Source organism: Phaseolus vulgaris, chromosome 9 (assembly GCF_051622355.1).
Source record: "Phaseolus vulgaris cultivar YP4 chromosome 9, ASM5162235v1, whole genome shotgun sequence".
NCBI classification, from domain to species: domain Eukaryota; kingdom Viridiplantae; phylum Streptophyta; class Magnoliopsida; order Fabales; family Fabaceae; genus Phaseolus; species Phaseolus vulgaris.
In genome coordinates, this window is record NC_143506.1 from 16,984,639 (window position 1) to 17,003,561 (window position 18,923).

Sequence of the window (18,923 nt, forward strand, 5' to 3'; positions counted from 1 at the left end):
AAGAATCATATGACAGGTGGGTTAAATGAACTTAAGGTTGTAGATGAAGTTTGTGGGGTTTGTATGGCTGAGTTTTCCCACGTGTAGCACATCCCATTTGACTCTCATTTTAGTGGTACTCACAGAAGGATCACGATAAGACACATTAAAAATCATCATGTTTATATTTGTATAGTCGCGTGAATCAATGATGAAAAATACACTTTCACAAATAATATTTAGAGTTGAATATAATTTTTTATTTAGAAATAAATTTAAAATTAAATAATATAAAAAAGTATTAAAATAATAGTATTAGAAATTGTAATGTTTGTATAAAAAAATGTGAATGTTAAACTTATCATTACTGATATTTTTTTTTTAATAAGATATGTCTCTCTTTTTTAATGAGAAACCAGAGTGTGACGCCCTAGAAGCTTTATGCCACAACATGGGAACAAAGATATTGGGACTAGTCAAATTACAGTTTTATTTAATTAAAATAGTTAAAAAAATTATCAAAATATGTTAGTCGGTTTATTGGATTGAGACCAGTTATCCTAAATATATATTCTCACTCGCATTTCAGCCTCTCTTTATTGAGCAATGTAAACAACAAATATTTATAGACATGTCAAATTTCAAATTGCTTGATAGAGTCAGAAATTTGTGCAATTGGATGATCGAATAAAACAACAGAACAATTAGGGAATTAGTGTGTATTTGAATTGGGAAAGAATTTGAGAGAGGGAATTTGAACTCATTTAAGAGAAGAGAGTGTAAAAAAAATAAGATTTTTTGGATTTGATTATGTTAAAGTAGATTTATAAAATAGTTTATTTAAGTTTGTGAGTAATGGAATAGTTGTTGATAAATAGTTATTATTTATATTATATTATTAATTATATTTATTTTATTATAATATAAATATAAATATGAATGAATTAATAATTTAAAAATATAATATTTATTTTACATAATAATTATAAAATATATTTAATAATAATAAATTTAATATATATATATATATATCTCAACCGTTACCACTTCCAAATCTTCACATATTTTGTGAAGAAATATTATTGTCTCATTTCTTGCTTTTAATTAATTTTTTATTTCTTTATTTTTATAATTTCAATGCGCTTTTTTTTCTCCACATGAATTCGTTTGATTATTTAATTCTGATTTTATTATTTTTAAACTATTATATCTTTATTATTGCATTGGTTAATTTATAGGGTCGTTAGTATTCTTATTTTATAGGTTCCCGTAATTGTAATTTGATTATATATATTATTGAAGTAAATCAAAATGAATAAGATTAGTTTAATAGTTTTGCAATCTTGTACCACTACCTTCAATCACTTTCTACAACTTTTTGTCTTCTCTTATTTTTTTCAATTAATTTCTTCAATAAGTTTTTACAACTTTTTGTCTTCTTTAATTCCCTCTTATTCCCTTCACTAGTGAAGTTTGGAGGAAAACCTTATATTACAGTGATCATATATTCGTAGTACAGAGACCGCCTTATTCTTAATATGAACAAAAGAATCTTCAAGTGTATTAACTTTGGGAGAGAAGAAATATATCTTTAAGGGCCTGTTTGTATCCAGGCGCGGAAAAGCAAAGAAAGGAGGAGAGTGCCGAAAGTTGGAAAAACGAAAAGAAAAAAAAGTAAAATCCCGAAAAACGATGCAACTTTCATACCTTAAAATTTTCTCTTTCTTTTGAGAAGATTTGTGGAGAAAGATGACGTGGCACTTTTTTAAAAAAAAAATTAATAAATTTTATATAATTATGTTTGTAAACTATATTCTAATATATATATATATATATATATATAACACTTATAATTTTTTTATTGATTATTAATATTAATTTTTATATTATAATAAAATAAATAATAAATAAAATATTAATTTTAATTATTAATACATATTTTTATTTAATTTAATATTAATATTTTATTTTAAATTATTTTAATTCTAATATATATTTTAAATTTTTTTATAATAAATTCTCTAATAATTTTTTTTTTAAATTTATATTTTATCAAATTTGTAAACTTACATTTTATACATTTTAAAAAATTAAAAAAATATTTTCAAATATCACATCAATTACAAACTTCAATAAACTTTTTTCACAAATCTACTCTAATAAGCTGTTTTTTTTTTTTTTGAGTTTTCCACTTGTCAACGGTGAAGACCTCAATTGTACTTCATTTATTTGTATGTAATAGTCACTTTTTTAAGAAATATTTGTTTTTCATTTGTTACTATTAAAATTTTAAGATAAAATAACCTTTTTAATTATATTTTTTTTATTTCTATTTATATTATGTAATGAAAATTATTTTAAAAATAAAAAATTATAACAAGTAATTAACTTATCTGAAGTTACATTAAAATAAAATATTTAATATTTTTTAATTTGAGTAAAAAAATTATCTTAAACAACTATTATATGCAGTGATTCTGTAACGCAAAGCAACCAATTATTTCCCTTTTCCAACAAAGTATTTGAATTCTGCAATGGAAAGCAACAACGCGTTTGCTTCAAAGCAAATTAGACAAAAACACATCATTAATTCAACTTCATAAATTCTGGTTCTCAAACTAATAATCAACTATATTCTTCGTTAATATAAATCGCTTTTATCATTGATAAAAATACTTAATTCAATTTGTTTTATCATTTAAAAAATAATGTTATTATTATATCTATATTCTTTTTATCAATAATTTTTATTTATTTTCATTATTATTAATGATATGTATTTATAATTTCAATAGATACTAGTAAGAAAAACAAAAATTATATTTCATAAAAATAAAAAAAATGTCTTGTAAAAATTACTACCAATTTTTATAAATTATATTTATAATATTAAGAAAAATGGGAGAAATGTATTTTAAAACAATATTTTAAATTCTAACAATTAATCAATTTAGGACATATTTGAAATTCTCCAAAAGTATTTACATTAGGAAGTAAAAGAAAAATATTTAAATGATTTTTTCAAACACTAAAATAATTGTATGCATAAATTAATTTGTAGAATTTTTTTCATAATTTCTAAAAAAATTTAATTTTTAAATTTTATAAAATGTAAGAAATTTTTTATCTCGTATATTTTGTTGAAATTACGTATAGGTAGACTCATTTAAATATATCGTTAATATTTAATATTATTGAATTAATATATTTCGTCTTTAATTATATATATATATATTTTTATTATTATTATTATTATTATTTTCTTACAATAGGCGCTGATCATTCATACGCATTAAAGTTAAGGACTTTTTAATATGAAAACTATAAGTGGTAAGAAATATTAAATTGAAAAATACTATTAATGAAGACCGAAATAATTAACAATTGCGAATTTTATTAATTATTCTATTTTTTCAAGAACCATAAAAGAAAGAAAAATCATTCAAGCTATTTTCAGAAAACTATTTATTCCAAGTAATCAATTTATCACTTCTTGTATTAATTTTTTGAGATCATTTATAAGTTTTTTGTTATTTAATCAATTATGCTTAAAAACAAAGTTTTTTATAAGAATTTTTGAAAAAAACACTCTTAAAAATTAGAGGATTTTTTCTATAGTAGTAAGAAGAATGAGATTTTGAATAAATATAAGATTGTAGTAAAAAATAAAATAGTATAATATGATATAAAAGACAAGTTAAAAATGATGAAAAAAACACAGTTGTTACTACAAATAATACTTTTATTAACAATAATTGCAAATGTCACTGACGCGGAAAAAAGATAAGAAGAAAAGAAGTCGAATAACGTCAAAATCCAATCTCTTTCAACAAATTGAGATTTTTTATTATTAAATTTTGGTAATAAGTGACGATAACAACATAATAGTAATCTTTATCGTGTCTTTTCAACACATTTTTTTATTGAATAAAGATATTAGTAGTATATTCTTTAAACTTTAATATATATACTTTTAACACTTTATGATAATATATTTTATGCTATCATAAAAAAACATTATAACTTAAAAATGGTAAGTGTCTCATTAAATGAAAAATACAATCTACAGAAATCTTGCATTGTTTTTATTAAATTTTAATCAATAGTAGGAAAATGCTTTCAAAAGTAAATTATGAAGCGTTTCTCCCTATTAAAACTGATTGTATATTAGACAATTATAATTACCTTTCTAAATAATCTTTTTAAAAGAAATTGTTCCTTTTTATATCATTCTTTAAATTTGAAGACAATATATATATATATATATATATATATTTCCAATTATACTCTAAATTTAATTAATATGATGAGAGAGAAATTAATTATGATGAAAAAAGGAAAATATATATCAAAATTAAAAATTAAAAAGAAGTAGCTCACTTAAAATTTATTAAAAGTAAAAAAGTTGATTTCTTTAGTTTTAGTGGAAAAACTTAAACAACTATTATGAAAAAAATTGGAAGATATATTATATAACAAAGATACCCATATTTTATAATAAATTTGAATGAACGATGAGAAAAATTGATAATATATTTTTATTTGAATGTGTAAGGATACTATACTACAAGAATATCCCTTTTTGTGTAAATATATAAAATTTAGGTTTAGCCGATTGGGATTAGCTGGGAGATGTACACAAAGATTTAAAAAGGAGCAACTTTACCTAACTTCTCAACCCACCAAGAGCCACCTGCACTAAACAAAACAATTAATTAATTAATAAAAAACAATTAATTAATTAATAAAAAACAATTTTGATTGTGATATTTGCAAAGAGTAAAACTCCTCATGTTCCAAGAAGATAAGGGATACAGCACACAACATCTTAAAAAAATTGTATTAATTCTCTGAAAGAAATTAAAAAATAATGGATTATGCTTAGACAATAATAGCAGAAGCACTTTTAAAAAAAGCCATTGTGAGACATGAGAGACTTCATTTTTATTAATTAATACGAACAATAAGAATGTCAATAATTTTTTTTTTAGCAAACTTTAAAATAATACTACAATAACGTAGATATATAAGAAAAATTAAGTAATATTTTCTTTTTAAAAATGCAATTTATAAAAAAGAATTAATTAGTATAAAAAAGTGTCCAATAATAGGAGAAAACAAGTCAAACGACGTCAAAATACATTCTCTTTTGAGAAATTGACACGAGGAGTCACGGCAACAAATATTTTATGATTTTATAAGCATTTTTCATTATTAATTTAGTAAGAATATTATCAACATTTCTTTTATATTCTCCTAATACATTTCTGTCAATATATCCTATTTTTATTATTTAAAATAAAATATTAATAACATTTTACAACACATTCCATTCTATACCATTGAACTCTCATTAGAAAATAGAAGACTATATTAGAAAAATAAAATATTAAAAACATTTATTATTATTTCTTTTAACTAAAAGTTATCGTATTAGAAAATCATCAATGTATTCGTATATTACTATGTTTTCTTTTTCTTCTATGGCGTATGTTACTATGTTAGTTGTGTATGTACAAAACCGATGTTTATGATTGTGTGGCACGACAACGCAACTAAACAAGAGCAAGTACCTAACTTCTGAACCCATCAAGGGACAACAAGTGCATTCAACAAAACAAAAAACAAACACAAATTTAAAATTGTGTGATATTGAGTTCCAAGTAGAGAAGAAGAGGCACGCTACACAATAACATCTTCATTCATTTTCCCACTTTTCATCACAACCTTCTTCTATCGATTCTGCCTTAGAATGACAATTTCACCATCTCCCTGAAGCCAGGGACAGTCATCATTGAGCCCTACCAGAAAGAAAAAAGAAATCTTTATAACCTATCACAAGTCACAGGCCGTTTTTGTGGCTGATGGGTGGGAGGAGAATGCAACTGGTTGAAGAGAAAAGTAATGGGTTTTTCTCTGTCAGCTGCCTGGGGTTCCAATCCGAAGATAGGTGCTACCAGTTCGGAGGCTTGTTTGCCAGTGTTGGTCAGATGGGAATGGGGGTTGGCGTGCAACCGAGCGACCCTTCTGATTCGCGCGACAGTGGTGGCACGAAGTTCCCCTTCAATGAACTGTTCATCAAGTACCAGGGAAAAGATGAGGTTGTTGAAGAAAGGGTCGATGGCAAGAAGAGAAAGGGTGGTGTTTCACTACGGCTTAAGATAAAAAACCCTGCTTTGAGAAGGTTGTTTAGTGGGGCAATAGCTGGGGCTGTGTCTCGGACTGCTGTGGCGCCTTTGGAGACTATAAGAACTCTTATGATGGTGGGGAGTAGTAACCATTCCACCACTGAGGTGTTCCACAATATCGTGAAAACTGATGGCTGGAAGGGCTTGTTTAGGGGTAATTTTGTTAATGTCATTCGGGTTGCGCCTAGCAAGGCCATTGAGGTAATGTATACATGCTTCTCCAGCATCTTGTATCATTTATCATGCATGATGTTTGATGCTTTGCTTGTTTTTTTTTCTCTCTTGGTCTCTTGGATTACTCAATTGATGTCATTTTATATAAATGTCCTGCACTTGTAATTAGTCTATCAGCTGTTTGATCATTGGTTTTGATACCAAGAGTGGGTTTTTGTTTATTTTAATTACTTTTTTCTTGGTTTGTGCATTTGTTTATACCATGGATCGGATTTTCGGCTGCTGTAAGGAGTGTTGAAGTTTATTTTAAGGACATGGACAGAAACAGCTTTGTTGTTGTTTCAGAAGGAGTTCCCAGGAATTAACGAATTAAGTGTTTTAAACCCTTTTATGGCCCAAAAAGGTTTCATTTTCTAGCTCAATGAACCCTTTCACGTGCCCCAAATATCAATTTAATGCATCACTTTTATATTGAGAGAGAAATTGAGTGCGGGGATTATTAGGTATTTGCTGATTAGCTATGATATACAATTGTAAAGGTCATGATTGAACAGAAATATAAGTATAAAACACATGTTAATAGGTCGTTTATGTCACTTTATCCCTCAAGTCCTTTTGTTTTTCTGTTGTAAACTGCGATGTTTTCTAATTCAGGTGCAGTTGGTTTTTTCGCAGAAGAACCACTCCTCTTACGAGGCTCGTGTGCTAGACCACCTTTTAATGTTTTCATCGAGAGATCTACCCATTGAAACTATGTGCAACCATTTCTTTTCATGACAGTATATGCCTTCAACTGTTCGCTCCAATATTTTTGCTTGTACATAATTTGTTTATGTAGTCTTTACTGAAAATGCTACTCTAAAGTGACAATGTCTGTAAAGTGAACTAGTATGGTTTTACCTTGAATTTTAGGTGAGTTAAGATTACAATTTACTATAAATTAAATCACTGGTGAATACACCCTTGTGAACTTTGGAGACAAGTTCTCTTTAGATGTTTTAATCTACCATTTGGTCATGTTTCTTTCTCTGGAGTGATCTTCATGAAAAATAGTGTGGTTTATTGCTCTCAGAATTCAAATACTTTTAAGTTTTATTCGAATGCATTTTTTACATTTGCCTTACCCTTTTAATCCCTAACAGTTCTGTGACTTAATTTGCCTCAATTTATGTTGCTAAATGACCCATCAGGTAATTCAATGTGCAAGTATGCTTTAGTTTAGTTTTGGCAAATTTCAGCGTGTGAACTTGTGAATTCAATTCTTTTGGAAGTCAGGCAAACCCTTGTAATCAAAGGACTTTGACTCCCATACATCTTGTTTCTGAATTTGAAAATATGGTATGATTTTGATTTGATTTAGAAATCAAATTCTGTTCCCAAACCCTTATAAAAGATATGGGATTTTAATTTACTAGAAATTCAATCTTATGTTTGGACTTCATTTGAAAATGAGATTGATTTCATTTCATAACGGTCCGAACACACTCATAATGATTTCTATGAGGTCTCTACCTCTTCGTTTATTCACATGAATCTGTATGTTTAACAGTTCTATTGATGCCAATTAGTTTGGCTTTTGATGACCATGGTTTTTAGTTAAAGTTACTAGTTTCTTCATGGAATATTTTCTAATCCACACTCGTGCAAAATCCATTTTGGCACTGAAGGAGTATCCGACAGTGGCTTGAAATCACATTTTAAAATTCCCAAACCATAGAAACTTAACATTTATTTGCTTCACCTTTCCTTCTCTGATTCGATTTTGCATGCACAAGAACCTGACAATGATACTATCTGATTTTGCACAGAAAAATAAATCCTGTTTTGCTTGTTAATCTTCTGTTGGAAAAATCTTACTGCTAGATGTCAAAAGCATTAAAAATCTATCAGTTATCAAATCTAAATGATAGTTTTTTATGTATCTCAATATATTTTCACCCATTGCTGCAGCTATTTACTTTCGATACAGTGAACAAGAACCTATCCCCAAAGCCTGGGGAGAAGTCGAAATTCCCAATTCCTGCATCATTGATTGCAGGTGCCTGTGCTGGAGTGACTTCAACTATATGTACATATCCTCTTGAATTAGTCAAGACTCGACTAACTGTCCAGGTATGTACATAAAAAAGATACAAAAATGTTTGCTTTCCCATGTACGTGTTTTAGAATCTCAGCATCCTATGAGAAAATGAAAGAAAAAGTAAAATTTGATTAATGATTTTGCAGAGAGATGTTTATGATGGTCTGCTTCATGCATTCGTGAAAATAATTCGAGAAGAGGGTCCTGCAGAACTTTACAGTGGGCTTGCAGCCAGTCTCATCGGAGTTGTCCCCTATGCTGCAGCCAATTACTATGCCTATGACACTTTAAAGAAAGCATACAAGAAATTTTTTAAACAAGAGAAGGTGGGGAATATTGAAACCCTTTTGATCGGTTCGGTAGCTGGTGCTATTTCAAGTAGTTCAACTTTTCCATTGGAGGTAGCTCGCAAGCAAATGCAGCTTGGTACCATCAGTGGAAGGCAGGTTTACAAGGATGTGTTTCATGCCCTTGCATGCATACTAGAACAAGAAGGGATGCAAGGTTTATACAGAGGGTTGGTACCTAGTTGCATGAAGTTGATACCAGCCGCTGGAATCTCTTTCATGTGCTACGAAGCATGCAAGAGGGTATTTCTAGAGAACGACGAGGAGGATTAGGATTTGTCAAATTAAGTACTTTGTTTCCATCGAGGTCAAGAACCGGAACTGCTTTGCTCTGTTCATGCTTACTTAAGCAATTGAGAATGGAATATTGGTTTTGTCCTTTTACTTTTTCCCCATTTTATTGTCATCTTCATGGTCAAATAAAAAACAACTGTTGTAGTGTATTCTTGGAAATTTTACAAATAACTGATTATTGACCTATTTAAATGCGTTCATCTTCTAATCAAATCAATTGTTTTAGCATATGCAGCATTTTATTTTTCTGGTCTATGTTTCGTAGCTGCGACATCTTCTGATGCAGCATGTTTTCTTCTTCCCATTTCCGAGAATCTCTGAATTCTAAGACAATTTCAGTTTTGGCAGTTAAATGTCAAACAAAATTGACTCGTGCAAATTTATGTATTTACTTTGTTGCATAGGAAAGTTCCCAGCTGCAAGCAATAGGTAGTCTAAACATGAACAGTGTTAACCAATAATAGTAAAATCGCGTTATGCAGTCCTAGACCAATTGTGATTGCGGCAAGCGATTCCCTTTATTCGCTAAATTCTCGCTAACATATCTGTGTCTATATAATAACTATGATTCTTCCATCTTTCTTTTTTTATTTTATTTTAATTTTCAATTTTAAAATGAATTTTTCTAAAGTTGTTAAATACCAAAATAAATGCTTATCATTTCTGAATATATTTTCCAAATAATATGATTCTTGAGAATATAAAATTATACTGGCAATGAAATTCTCCTGAGGCATTTTTAGAACTGGTAGTCATCAATAGGCTAGAAACCCATCGAGTTGAGTTAAATTCTTGAAACTTGGACATGAATTGTAAAATAACTTGATTTAAACTTCACTCATTTATTTAACCGAGTTTAATTCAAAACATGAGTTTTATCTCTTAAAAAACATTAAGTTTGAGTTTGATTTGTTTAACAAATTTATAATTTAATTAATTTTGTTTGTATTAAAAAAAGTTGAAATTATTTTTCAACTTTATCATAATAGTATCTAAATTTTTTCAGACTAATCTACTAATAAAAAAATACACATAAACTATTTTCTTAGAAAAATATTGCTGTATTAAAAAATCTAATGTTTTACACAAATATAGTTAAATATTAACTAATTAAAGTATTCAATAATTAATTACATCTTTTATTTATTTTAAAAAAATTAAAATATTTCAGTCTAGGTTTACAAATTAATTTGACAAGTAATACTGATTTAATTCTCTAATTCATTTTTATACTCATTATATAATTCTTCTGGCTCGTGATCTTCATCAACTACTCGATGAACCCTCGAGATATAAAGTGTGCCGTCCTTCCTTTGGAGTAGGAAAACTCACTAGTTTACATCTTTAGTCACTCATTCTTAAAACTCGTGATTTCCCGAGCAATTTTTAACCGTAACGAGTCTAACTAAGGTAATGGTTTTTGTTAGGCTAAAAGCCTTAGAACAAAGGCATAAAGTAAACATTTTAAAGCGGCCAATATACCTTGACTTTCCAAACTGGTTGTTATACTGTTTCCTCTCATTGCCACAGGTTCTAACAATCGACCCCACTATTCATGACAACATCTATTATTCTTAATAATTTCAGCAAGCAATAGTGAATAGAGGATTTATGATTATAAAATTAAAGCATTTTTTTTATTAAAGTATAATACTTAATTATGTCTATCGTAAGTTTCAATAAACATTTATTCATTGATTCTTTTAACTACAATCCCGAAGACAATGAATATAAACAATAACTGAGGTTTCCATGTGTTTGCATATATCTTCGTACTGCTTTTGGAGATAGAGAACAATCAACAAATAAGAGGACATGTATATGAACAAAAAACACAGCGCCTTGTTCGCTTTCAATAAATATTCGATAAACAATTTATATTTTGTGGGAAAAAAAAAATATAATGCACACACCTCAACATTACTATTCTTGTAAGGAACATGTAGATAAATAAACAATAGAAATACGAATGCTACAGAGAGGGTACATTCCCATCAATTTCAGGGGTTCAATTCTCCAAACAACTTTGATAGGCTGAAAATTCTTGCTATATACACGGACAGCAACCTTGAGTGTCTCCAGCCAAAGGGGAATACCAACACAAAATGAATCTTTGTAAGAGAACTAACAGTTGATGCCACATTGACCATTGGTTAATCTGTTGGAGTCAGAGGTGAAGGGATCAATCCTCACCCACAGCAAGGAGAATATTGAAGCAAGAAGAACCGACCAGACAATAACAATGGTTGGGGTACGATTTTGCCTGCCCAAGAGACCCTTCAAGAATGGGTAAAGATGGGCAATGACCCATATAGCAAAGAACAGCTTGCCAAATAGTGGACCCCAAGACTGGTAACCACTGTTTATGGCATAGGACACACCAGCCACAATCCCTACCAAATTCACAATAAGCACCGTTGTAGGAGGGATGAGAAGTGATGTCCATTTAAACACATAAAGCTCGGCAAAGTCCCCATCCTCATCCGTTGCTTTTGATGTAACAGTAAAATTTGTATCTATCCCAGCAAGCACTTTTAGAAGCCCCTGAAACACAGCAAAGAGATGTGCAGATGTCCCACCGATAACCCAGAATTGTTCATTTCTCCACCAGTCTTCTATGCTGACCCCACTCCACCTAAGCTCAAGAATTGAAGTAGTAAAAATGGAAACGAAGAGAAGAATGAACCACATGCTGGCAAAGTTGCTTATCTGCAAAAGATTAATCAATTGTTATTGGACTTCCAAAATTTATATGGTTCACATTCACAATTAGATCCCATTAGGAATTATAAATTTATCAGCAAAAAATGAGAGAAATCGTTTACCTCAGGAATAATAAATTTATTTGTGAGGAGACAAAACGCAGGAAGCGTACAGTAAGCAATCAATGGGAGTGAGGTAAAGGGGTAGACAATGGTGTTAATATAAGCGAGTCTCATCAGAGGCCTCAACCTTCCATTGTAGCCATACCACAAGGGACAATGCCTGCTTAGGAAAATCTCAATTGAACCCAATGCCCACCGAAGCACCTGATTGAGACGATCTGAAAGATTGATAGGAGCAGAACCCTTAAATGCTGGGCGAGGTGGCATGCAATAGATGGAAATCCAACCACGAGCATGCATCTTAAACCCAGTCAAGATATCTTCTGTCACCGAACCATAGATCCATCCAATCTGGTGAAGCCAGAAAATGTTTAATTAATATCTAAACAAGTTACTCATTAATGTTTCATCTCATTTCTCTATACAAGAGGACAGGAATTAAGAGCACAATGCTAAATTGACGTGCTCACCTCTTTGCCCCATTCAGTCTTGTCTTCATAACCACAGCTGATAACGTGGATTGCTTCCTTAAGAAGAGTTGCAGGGTTTGTTGAAGGTGGAATGCCACCCTGCTCCATGAAAGTGGCAGCAATAAAAACCGGAGATTGACCAAAACGCTTCTCCAAGCTCTTTTGAGACATAAGCAGTGACCTTTCATCGTCATAACCTGAAAAAGGACACATTACATATTACCAATGATAAGATATTTGTTATCTTGTTTTCAGATAATTGAGCAACTACAGCAAATTAGAGAAAATTACCAATAAAAATCGATAGGATACAGGTGACAATAAAAGTACATGAAATCAACATGCATAAACAAGAGAGTTTTTCCATAGTAGCATACCTTCAACACCCTCCTCTATGTCTTCCATATTAAATATGGGAACTGTAGATTCAGTTCTGTTCATCGCCCTCTTCTTGTCAATGTACTTCTTATTCCCACCCCTTCCCTTCTTTCTAGAACCCCAACAACTCTTTACAATAATGTTAGGTTCCAAATCTTCCTCGGTCAGAACAGGATCATAACCATACAAAGCCTGCCTGTTGAAACAACAACCAGTTCCCACATAGACTGGACCCTGAACACCATCCTGACCTTTCATGTTGATCTGAAAGGTACAAAAATGAAATGAAATTTAGCCAAGGCATTAGACAGCAATGCAGGCAGAAAATATTTTCGTTGTTGAAACCTAATAAAATTACACAAATTAAAGTGAGACTTACATCAAAGAACACAATATTGCGATTGGCATATCGATCATGCAAATCAATGCCATCAAACCTCTGAGGAAATTGCACATAGCATGTCTTCTTTCCAATAACAGGATCCATCATGAAACACATGGCTTCTTTAAGAGCTTTGCTATTATTGAAATAATGATCACAATCCACATTCAGAAGATATGCACCATTGGTCAAGACAGCAGAAACGCGAATCTACACACAATGTAAACCAAGGTTAGATATGCTCAACGTATTTTTTCTAGTAAATAAAAACCTCAGCCATATCATACCAACCCAAGCATTACACAGTAAATCAAACGTATAACTGGTTTGCAGAAGGAATAATAGTAATAATTTCCTGTATTAACTCATACAAAATCCACATGATCAACTACCGACATTGTTCACATCCTAAAGCAGATTAGAAAACTTATCACACAGTTGTTAGTGTATCATTGTGCCATGTTGAATCACAGCAACAGTTTGTAGGTTATTTTCAACATATATTAGTTCTGGCACAAGCATACAAGTAAAACTCACTGCTTTACATAAAAACCATAAACTTCAATGAGTGAAACAAGATGTCGATGAAAGCCATTAATAAAAGTAATCAGCAAATCCGTAGAACATAAAATAAGAAGCTTCAGTATGACAAACCAATGCATTCATAGCTCCAGCCTTCTTGTGATGTTGGAAGCCTGGTCGCTTCTCACGAGAAACATAAACAAGTCTAGGAAGCTCATTTCCATCTGTATCCAGCCCTCCACTATGACCTAAAAACACCTGCAGATAACAAATATTACAGCTTGATAATATAAAAGCTGCAAAAAAGATTATACATGCACTTTGCAGAAAATGGTAATACCTGAATCATTCCAGGATGATCCCTGGGATTATTTCCAGGCCAAGGAGTTCCATCCTGCATTGTCCAACCTTCCTCTGGCGTCTTCTGAGCTTTGGCTACAAGGGCATTGATCCGTACTTTGAATTCTTCATATTCTCTCTGATAAGAAAAAAATATTTATATTTAATTTCTAAAACGCATGAACCATAACGTAGGCCTCGGGTGGAGGGGAGTATATGCTCAAGTTATAGAACCACGTGCTTTGCTGGTGCAATGAAAATGTCTAGATATAAATATTTAACTTGAAGCAGAAAAAAATTGACTCAAAGAACAACCTTCATTGCTCGTCGCTCCTTTACAAATGAGGGTTGAATCTTGTCCTTCAAGTAATCAATCTTCTGGGCAAAATAAAACTCTGGGGCTCTTGGTTCAATATTGTGCTTTTTGCAGAAGGGCACCCATTTCTTTGCAAACTCAGCTGTTTCTGACAGTGCTTCAAATGTCAACATAGCTGAACCATCATCTGATACGTAGCAGGAAACTTTGTCCACAGGGTAATCAACAGAAAGTATAGACAACACTGTGTTTGCAGTTACCAGAGGTGGCTCTTTGAGGGGGTCCACTGTACTCACAAACACATCAACAGGATCTAGCTGTGATGGTTCTCCTTCACGATCATATCTAAAAGAATGCATGCTAAGATTAGTGACAGAGAAAGCCACATGATTGTTAAACCAAGACGCAAAAAGACCAACAAAAGACAAATAAAATGAGCCATCCTGACCTTAAAGCAAGCCGTTCAAGATAAGTCTCACGATTAATTGGAGACCATTTTGGAAACTGATCCAGTATCCAGGATAAGGCAAACCAAATCTCACAAATAACTGATGTCAACCACAGTGGGTATGCATCTTTCACAGGGTGTGTTACACGATATTGTAAGAAGAAGCCAAGAATAATCAACCGGAGTACTATAACAACACGATAAGGTGTCAGCTGAGATGAAGAAATTGGCACCACACGACTCATGGGTTGTCGAGCATCGTCAACCCTGTCAGGAGAAAATAAATTTAACTTAAAATAGAAGAAATGAAACCAAACTGCATAAATATTGAAAGCTTGTATGTTCTGCCCACAAATCATGAACTTAAAATCTAGATCTATAACCATCTTGCCCCAAGCATACACACACTTTAAAAAAATCAAAATGTTGTGACACAACCACAAATAAACTATTAATCTATTATATACTGACTGGAACTAAATGCAATCTTCCTAAGGAAGAGAATGTGAATCACCTTTTAATGATCTTGAATGTTATTCAAAGAAATATTAATAAGTGTCTAACCTACATTAGCAAAGATTTCTGCAATACTTTCCAAGTTATGATCTATAATCATTAAACATCAACGAAAATGGTTCGAGTTGTTTACATTTGGAGTTCTTCTCCATTAGAACCAGTCCCTTCAACATCTCCTCCTTTCCCTTCCGCATATCTACCAGTCATTTGAACCATATTTTTCTCCTGCTTGAGCTTCCAACCTTCAACCCTTTCTTTCCAGTCAACATTTCCCAGACCATAAGAATTTAAGTCCTTTGACGGGTCCACAATTCTTACAGGAACTGTGGTAATAACAAGAGTTGGTGAATATAAATTTCATAGTAACCATTAAGTATCGCATTGTAGCATTGGTTCTTTAACTCTATACCTGGTTGCCTTGGATCAATATAGGGGAGTGAGTGAACCTTTTCAGATGGGCCCAAAGGACCTGAAGTAGTTCGCACAGATTGAGTATCGGGTGTGGCACATGGAATCTCACCGGAAATCTGACCATATTAAGTTAAAAAATGTGATCAGAAGATTACATTACTCTTCCGCCGACCATCAATAAAACAGAAGAAATAAAAACAAATGCATTACCAGACAATTCAACAGACTTGAAAAAGTAACTATAGCAAGTAAAAGAGAGATCAAAGTTCAGGCAACAATGCTAAAAAAACGTAGCACTAAATCCTATCTCTGCTTACCACCCTTCTTTTTCTGCATCTCTCTCACTTCTCACACAGTTGCACCCAGCTAAAATATAAATATGCAGACAAAATCTAAAGTACAATCGGCATATAGAAACCACAAAATAGTGGAATGTATTATTACCGTTTGACCATTGGTGAGGAGGGGAATTGGCTGTTGAGACTCACGTCTAGAAGACGATGAAAGGTCAGCATCTTCCTCCCACTGCCGCCTGGCCTTGGCTTTTCCCGGGGCATAATTGAACTCATTCTCTATGTCATCAGAGTCCTCTTCATCTTCATCTCCCTCTACTCGAGGACTACCTGATATTTCCACAATCACTCATTCAAATCAGAACTCAATCACAACAACACTGTCACCGAAAAACAAAAAACAAAACAAAAGCTCACAAACCTCTGTGCCTCTTGTATCTAGTCTTGCACTGTGGACAAGACTGGTTCCCATCCTTTCGCTCGTATTCATAACAAGGACGACACACAGGAAAGGCGCACTCGTTGCAAGCAACAAACACATCACCAGTCGCAGTCAATCCAACAGTATCACCGCATATTTGACAGATTTGCCCATTCAAGCTCTTCAGGGGTTTAGACTGCAGATTACGAGGGTTACACTGAGTGAGAATTATTCAATTTCTTAATTAATTAAATAAAACTCGAAGATCGAACTAAGGAACGGCAAAGAACTCCAAATGAAAATCAGATCTGATGCAGAAGCATAAAACGAGAACAACATTGTTAGCGAGAGTGTGGGAGTTAACTAACCCCGCTGTCAGAAGAATCGTGGCGAATCCGAACGAGCTCGTTCCGTTTGTGCGAGCCTGCGACCATTCCCGCACTCGCTTCCATCTTCACAGAGAAAGCGCTTCAGATCGAAGATCGTGACAGAGCAGAGAGAGATCAATTTGGAGGCAAAAGCAAAGCGTGATAATCTTCGCCCATTCAATACGCCATCTCTGTCACTCTCTCTCTTCACTTGCAGACTACAGCTAGCTAAGCTTCCAACACGCTCTCACTCTCTGTTTTATGGTTATTACTCTACCGGATGAACCCTTTCCCGGTGCCTTCCCAAGCCGCTTAAGCTCTGGCTTATGAGCTTCGGCTTAGTCGTAACATTAGCTTCTTCTCAAAGACCCAATCACATGCAGACACGTGTTAAACGCTGGAAAGAGACAAGAAGTGATGAGGAGTTGGGCATGTGGAATATTTCTTGAAGTGGCACCAGGCTGTCCGAGTTATTACCGGGTGCTTCCGGTTTTCCTCTCACCGGCTGTCGGTGCCACGCCATTCACAAATGTCCTCCATCATCCACCAAATTACTGATATGCCCTGTTACATGTATAATAACTGGACCGTTACAACTAACACTCATTATTTTGTTTTCAATTTCTTGTAATAATATTATCAGCTACCGACAGAATAGAATGTGTCTAGTGAAATTATATTTTCAATTCGCTTTTCTCATATATAAATTTATTAAATTATATATGTTTATCTCTACGATTTTTATTAACGACGGAGCTTAGTAGTATACGAAAGAACTTAATTTACTAATATATATATATATATTAATAAAAATATTTTTTAAAACAATAGTATATTTTATAAATTTGATATCCTATTTTTTTTTATATTTATAAATAAAATCTGGTACCTCCAAATTATTTTCATTTTTATGTAATTTGTTTCGTACGTCAATATAGTCTCACGTTGCTCAAGAGTCAAGGTCAATGGCAGTTTATATACTTTCTCCTCTCTCAACCCACCGAAACACTTTTTAAAGACAAAGCTATGACAGAGCATCGACCTCCAGATAATACTTCGGATGCGGTGATTGAATCTAGCGATGCTGTCCAACCGACTTGAGGTCGAAACATTGGCATCCATCGTGGGGTTTAAGAGGCTCCTTAGCCCCTCAATCCAGTGAAGTGCCTTTTAAGGATAAGACCGTGACGGAGCACCAATCTCCAAAGCGATTAACCGACTTGAGATCGGAACATAATTAAATAATAAAAGTTACTTGCATAAATAGTAAATATTTGTATACAGTAAATTTTCACATAATGTGTACTTCGAATACTGATATTTTTGTGTATAGTTCCATTCATGTTGTGGTCAGAAAATGCTATTAACAAAGCCAATTGCGAACCATTTGAAACCAGTTTTATTTTAAGTTTGAAAAAAAAAATTAAAAAAAAAATACATATTTTTAGAGTGTTGAACGAGTGCTGCTTGAAAATTTTAGAGTTTCTACATAACATTAGGTAAAACATTGTTTTCGGATTTCTATTGGCAATTGCACTTTACACTAATTCAAAGAACTTAAACCCTTAAAAATATGTCCATTGGAAGCATATGTAGGATTATAATAATACTATAAATCACATGAGTAAAAAGTAGTTGTGATTAATAATTGTTATCAATAATTTCTTCTAATAAATAAATATTTATTTATGCCTTGAAATATTCATTTATTATCTCGATCCAATTATGTTTAGGACCTTATATAGTAAAAAAAAAATAAAGGAATTAAGTTAAAAAGTGTTTTTTAATAAAATATAAATATAAAACTTTAGATACAACCTCAGGATTCAAACGATCTTTGATTATATATATCCAATGAGAAATTTATTTTTTAGACTTTTTTTATTTTTCAAATTACACTTATATATTTTATTTTTTTAATCATCACAATGTCTTCTTATAAAGAGTACATGTGTAATTGATAATCATGTTTTTAATTCAACAAATATTTCATGCTTTTGAATTATAATTATCTAAAAATTTAACTATTAATTTTTTTAAAAGAATTTATATATAAATTGAAATAAATAAATTATTTTGATATGTTTTGTAAATAATTTATTTTTGAGTTGAAGAAGAAATTAAAGAATCTCCCTTAGACTTGGAAAACGTGAAAGCTATTGTGAAACTTCC

General features: G+C 31.7%; 2 protein-coding genes across 6 annotated transcripts; one reads left to right on the forward strand and one right to left on the reverse strand.

The window, feature by feature from the left end:
* The first annotated feature begins 5,469 nt into the window (after positions 1-5,469).
* Positions 5,470-9,254, forward strand: LOC137820747 (adenine nucleotide transporter BT1, chloroplastic/mitochondrial). Of its 5 annotated transcripts, none has more exons than XR_016515512.1 (4): positions 5,470-6,368; positions 6,996-7,120; positions 8,292-8,453; positions 8,568-9,254. XR_016515512.1 is itself a non-coding variant. In XM_090295158.1 (4 exons), the coding sequence occupies exons 2-4, from the start codon at positions 7,115-7,117 to the stop codon at positions 9,039-9,041; spliced, it is 642 nt and encodes a 213-aa protein (XP_090151284.1). In that variant the 5' UTR covers positions 5,528-6,368; positions 6,996-7,114; the 3' UTR covers positions 9,042-9,254. The 5 variants fall into 5 exon arrangements, 3 of the variants coding, with proteins under 3 accessions (XP_068481084.1, XP_090151284.1, XP_090151283.1); XM_090295158.1 differs by having other exon boundaries at positions 5,528-6,368; XR_016515513.1 differs by having other exon boundaries at positions 5,612-6,368; positions 7,002-7,120.
* A 1,630-nt stretch (positions 9,255-10,884) lies between these two features.
* Positions 10,885-17,218, reverse strand: CESA1 (cellulose synthase 1). Its single transcript, XM_068623806.1, has 14 exons — positions 16,752-17,218; positions 16,384-16,579; positions 16,114-16,292; positions 15,668-15,785; positions 15,392-15,581; positions 14,743-15,009; positions 14,294-14,639; positions 13,980-14,117; positions 13,772-13,897; positions 13,115-13,327; positions 12,735-12,999; positions 12,358-12,554; positions 11,888-12,238; positions 10,885-11,771 (listed from the first exon to the last, which is right to left on the reverse strand). The coding sequence occupies exons 1-14, from the start codon at positions 16,833-16,835 to the stop codon at positions 11,187-11,189; spliced, it is 3,255 nt and encodes a 1,084-aa protein (XP_068479907.1). The 5' UTR covers positions 16,836-17,218; the 3' UTR covers positions 10,885-11,186.
* Positions 17,219-18,923: the final 1,705 nt, after the last annotated feature.

Coding starts and splice junctions, on each gene's coding strand:
- LOC137820747 (XM_068624983.2), top strand. CDS start 5,844: ATGGGTGGGAGGAGAATGCAACTGGTTGAAGAGAAAAGTAATGGGTTT. Junction 6,369..8,291: donor CGCCTAGCAAGGCCATTGAG/GTAATGTATACA, acceptor CCATTGCTGCAG/CTATTTACTTTCGATACAGT. Junction 8,454..8,567: donor AGACTCGACTAACTGTCCAG/GTATGTACATAA, acceptor ATGATTTTGCAG/AGAGATGTTTATGATGGTCT.
- CESA1 (XM_068623806.1), bottom strand. CDS start 16,835: ATGGAAGCGAGTGCGGGAATGGTCGCAGGCTCGCACAAACGGAACGAG. Junction 16,580..16,751: donor ACGATTCTTCTGACAGCGGG/GTTAGTTAACTC, acceptor CGTAATCTGCAG/TCTAAACCCCTGAAGAGCTT. Junction 11,772..11,887: donor ATAAATTTATTATTCCTGAG/GTAAACGATTTC, acceptor AATCTTTTGCAG/ATAAGCAACTTTGCCAGCAT.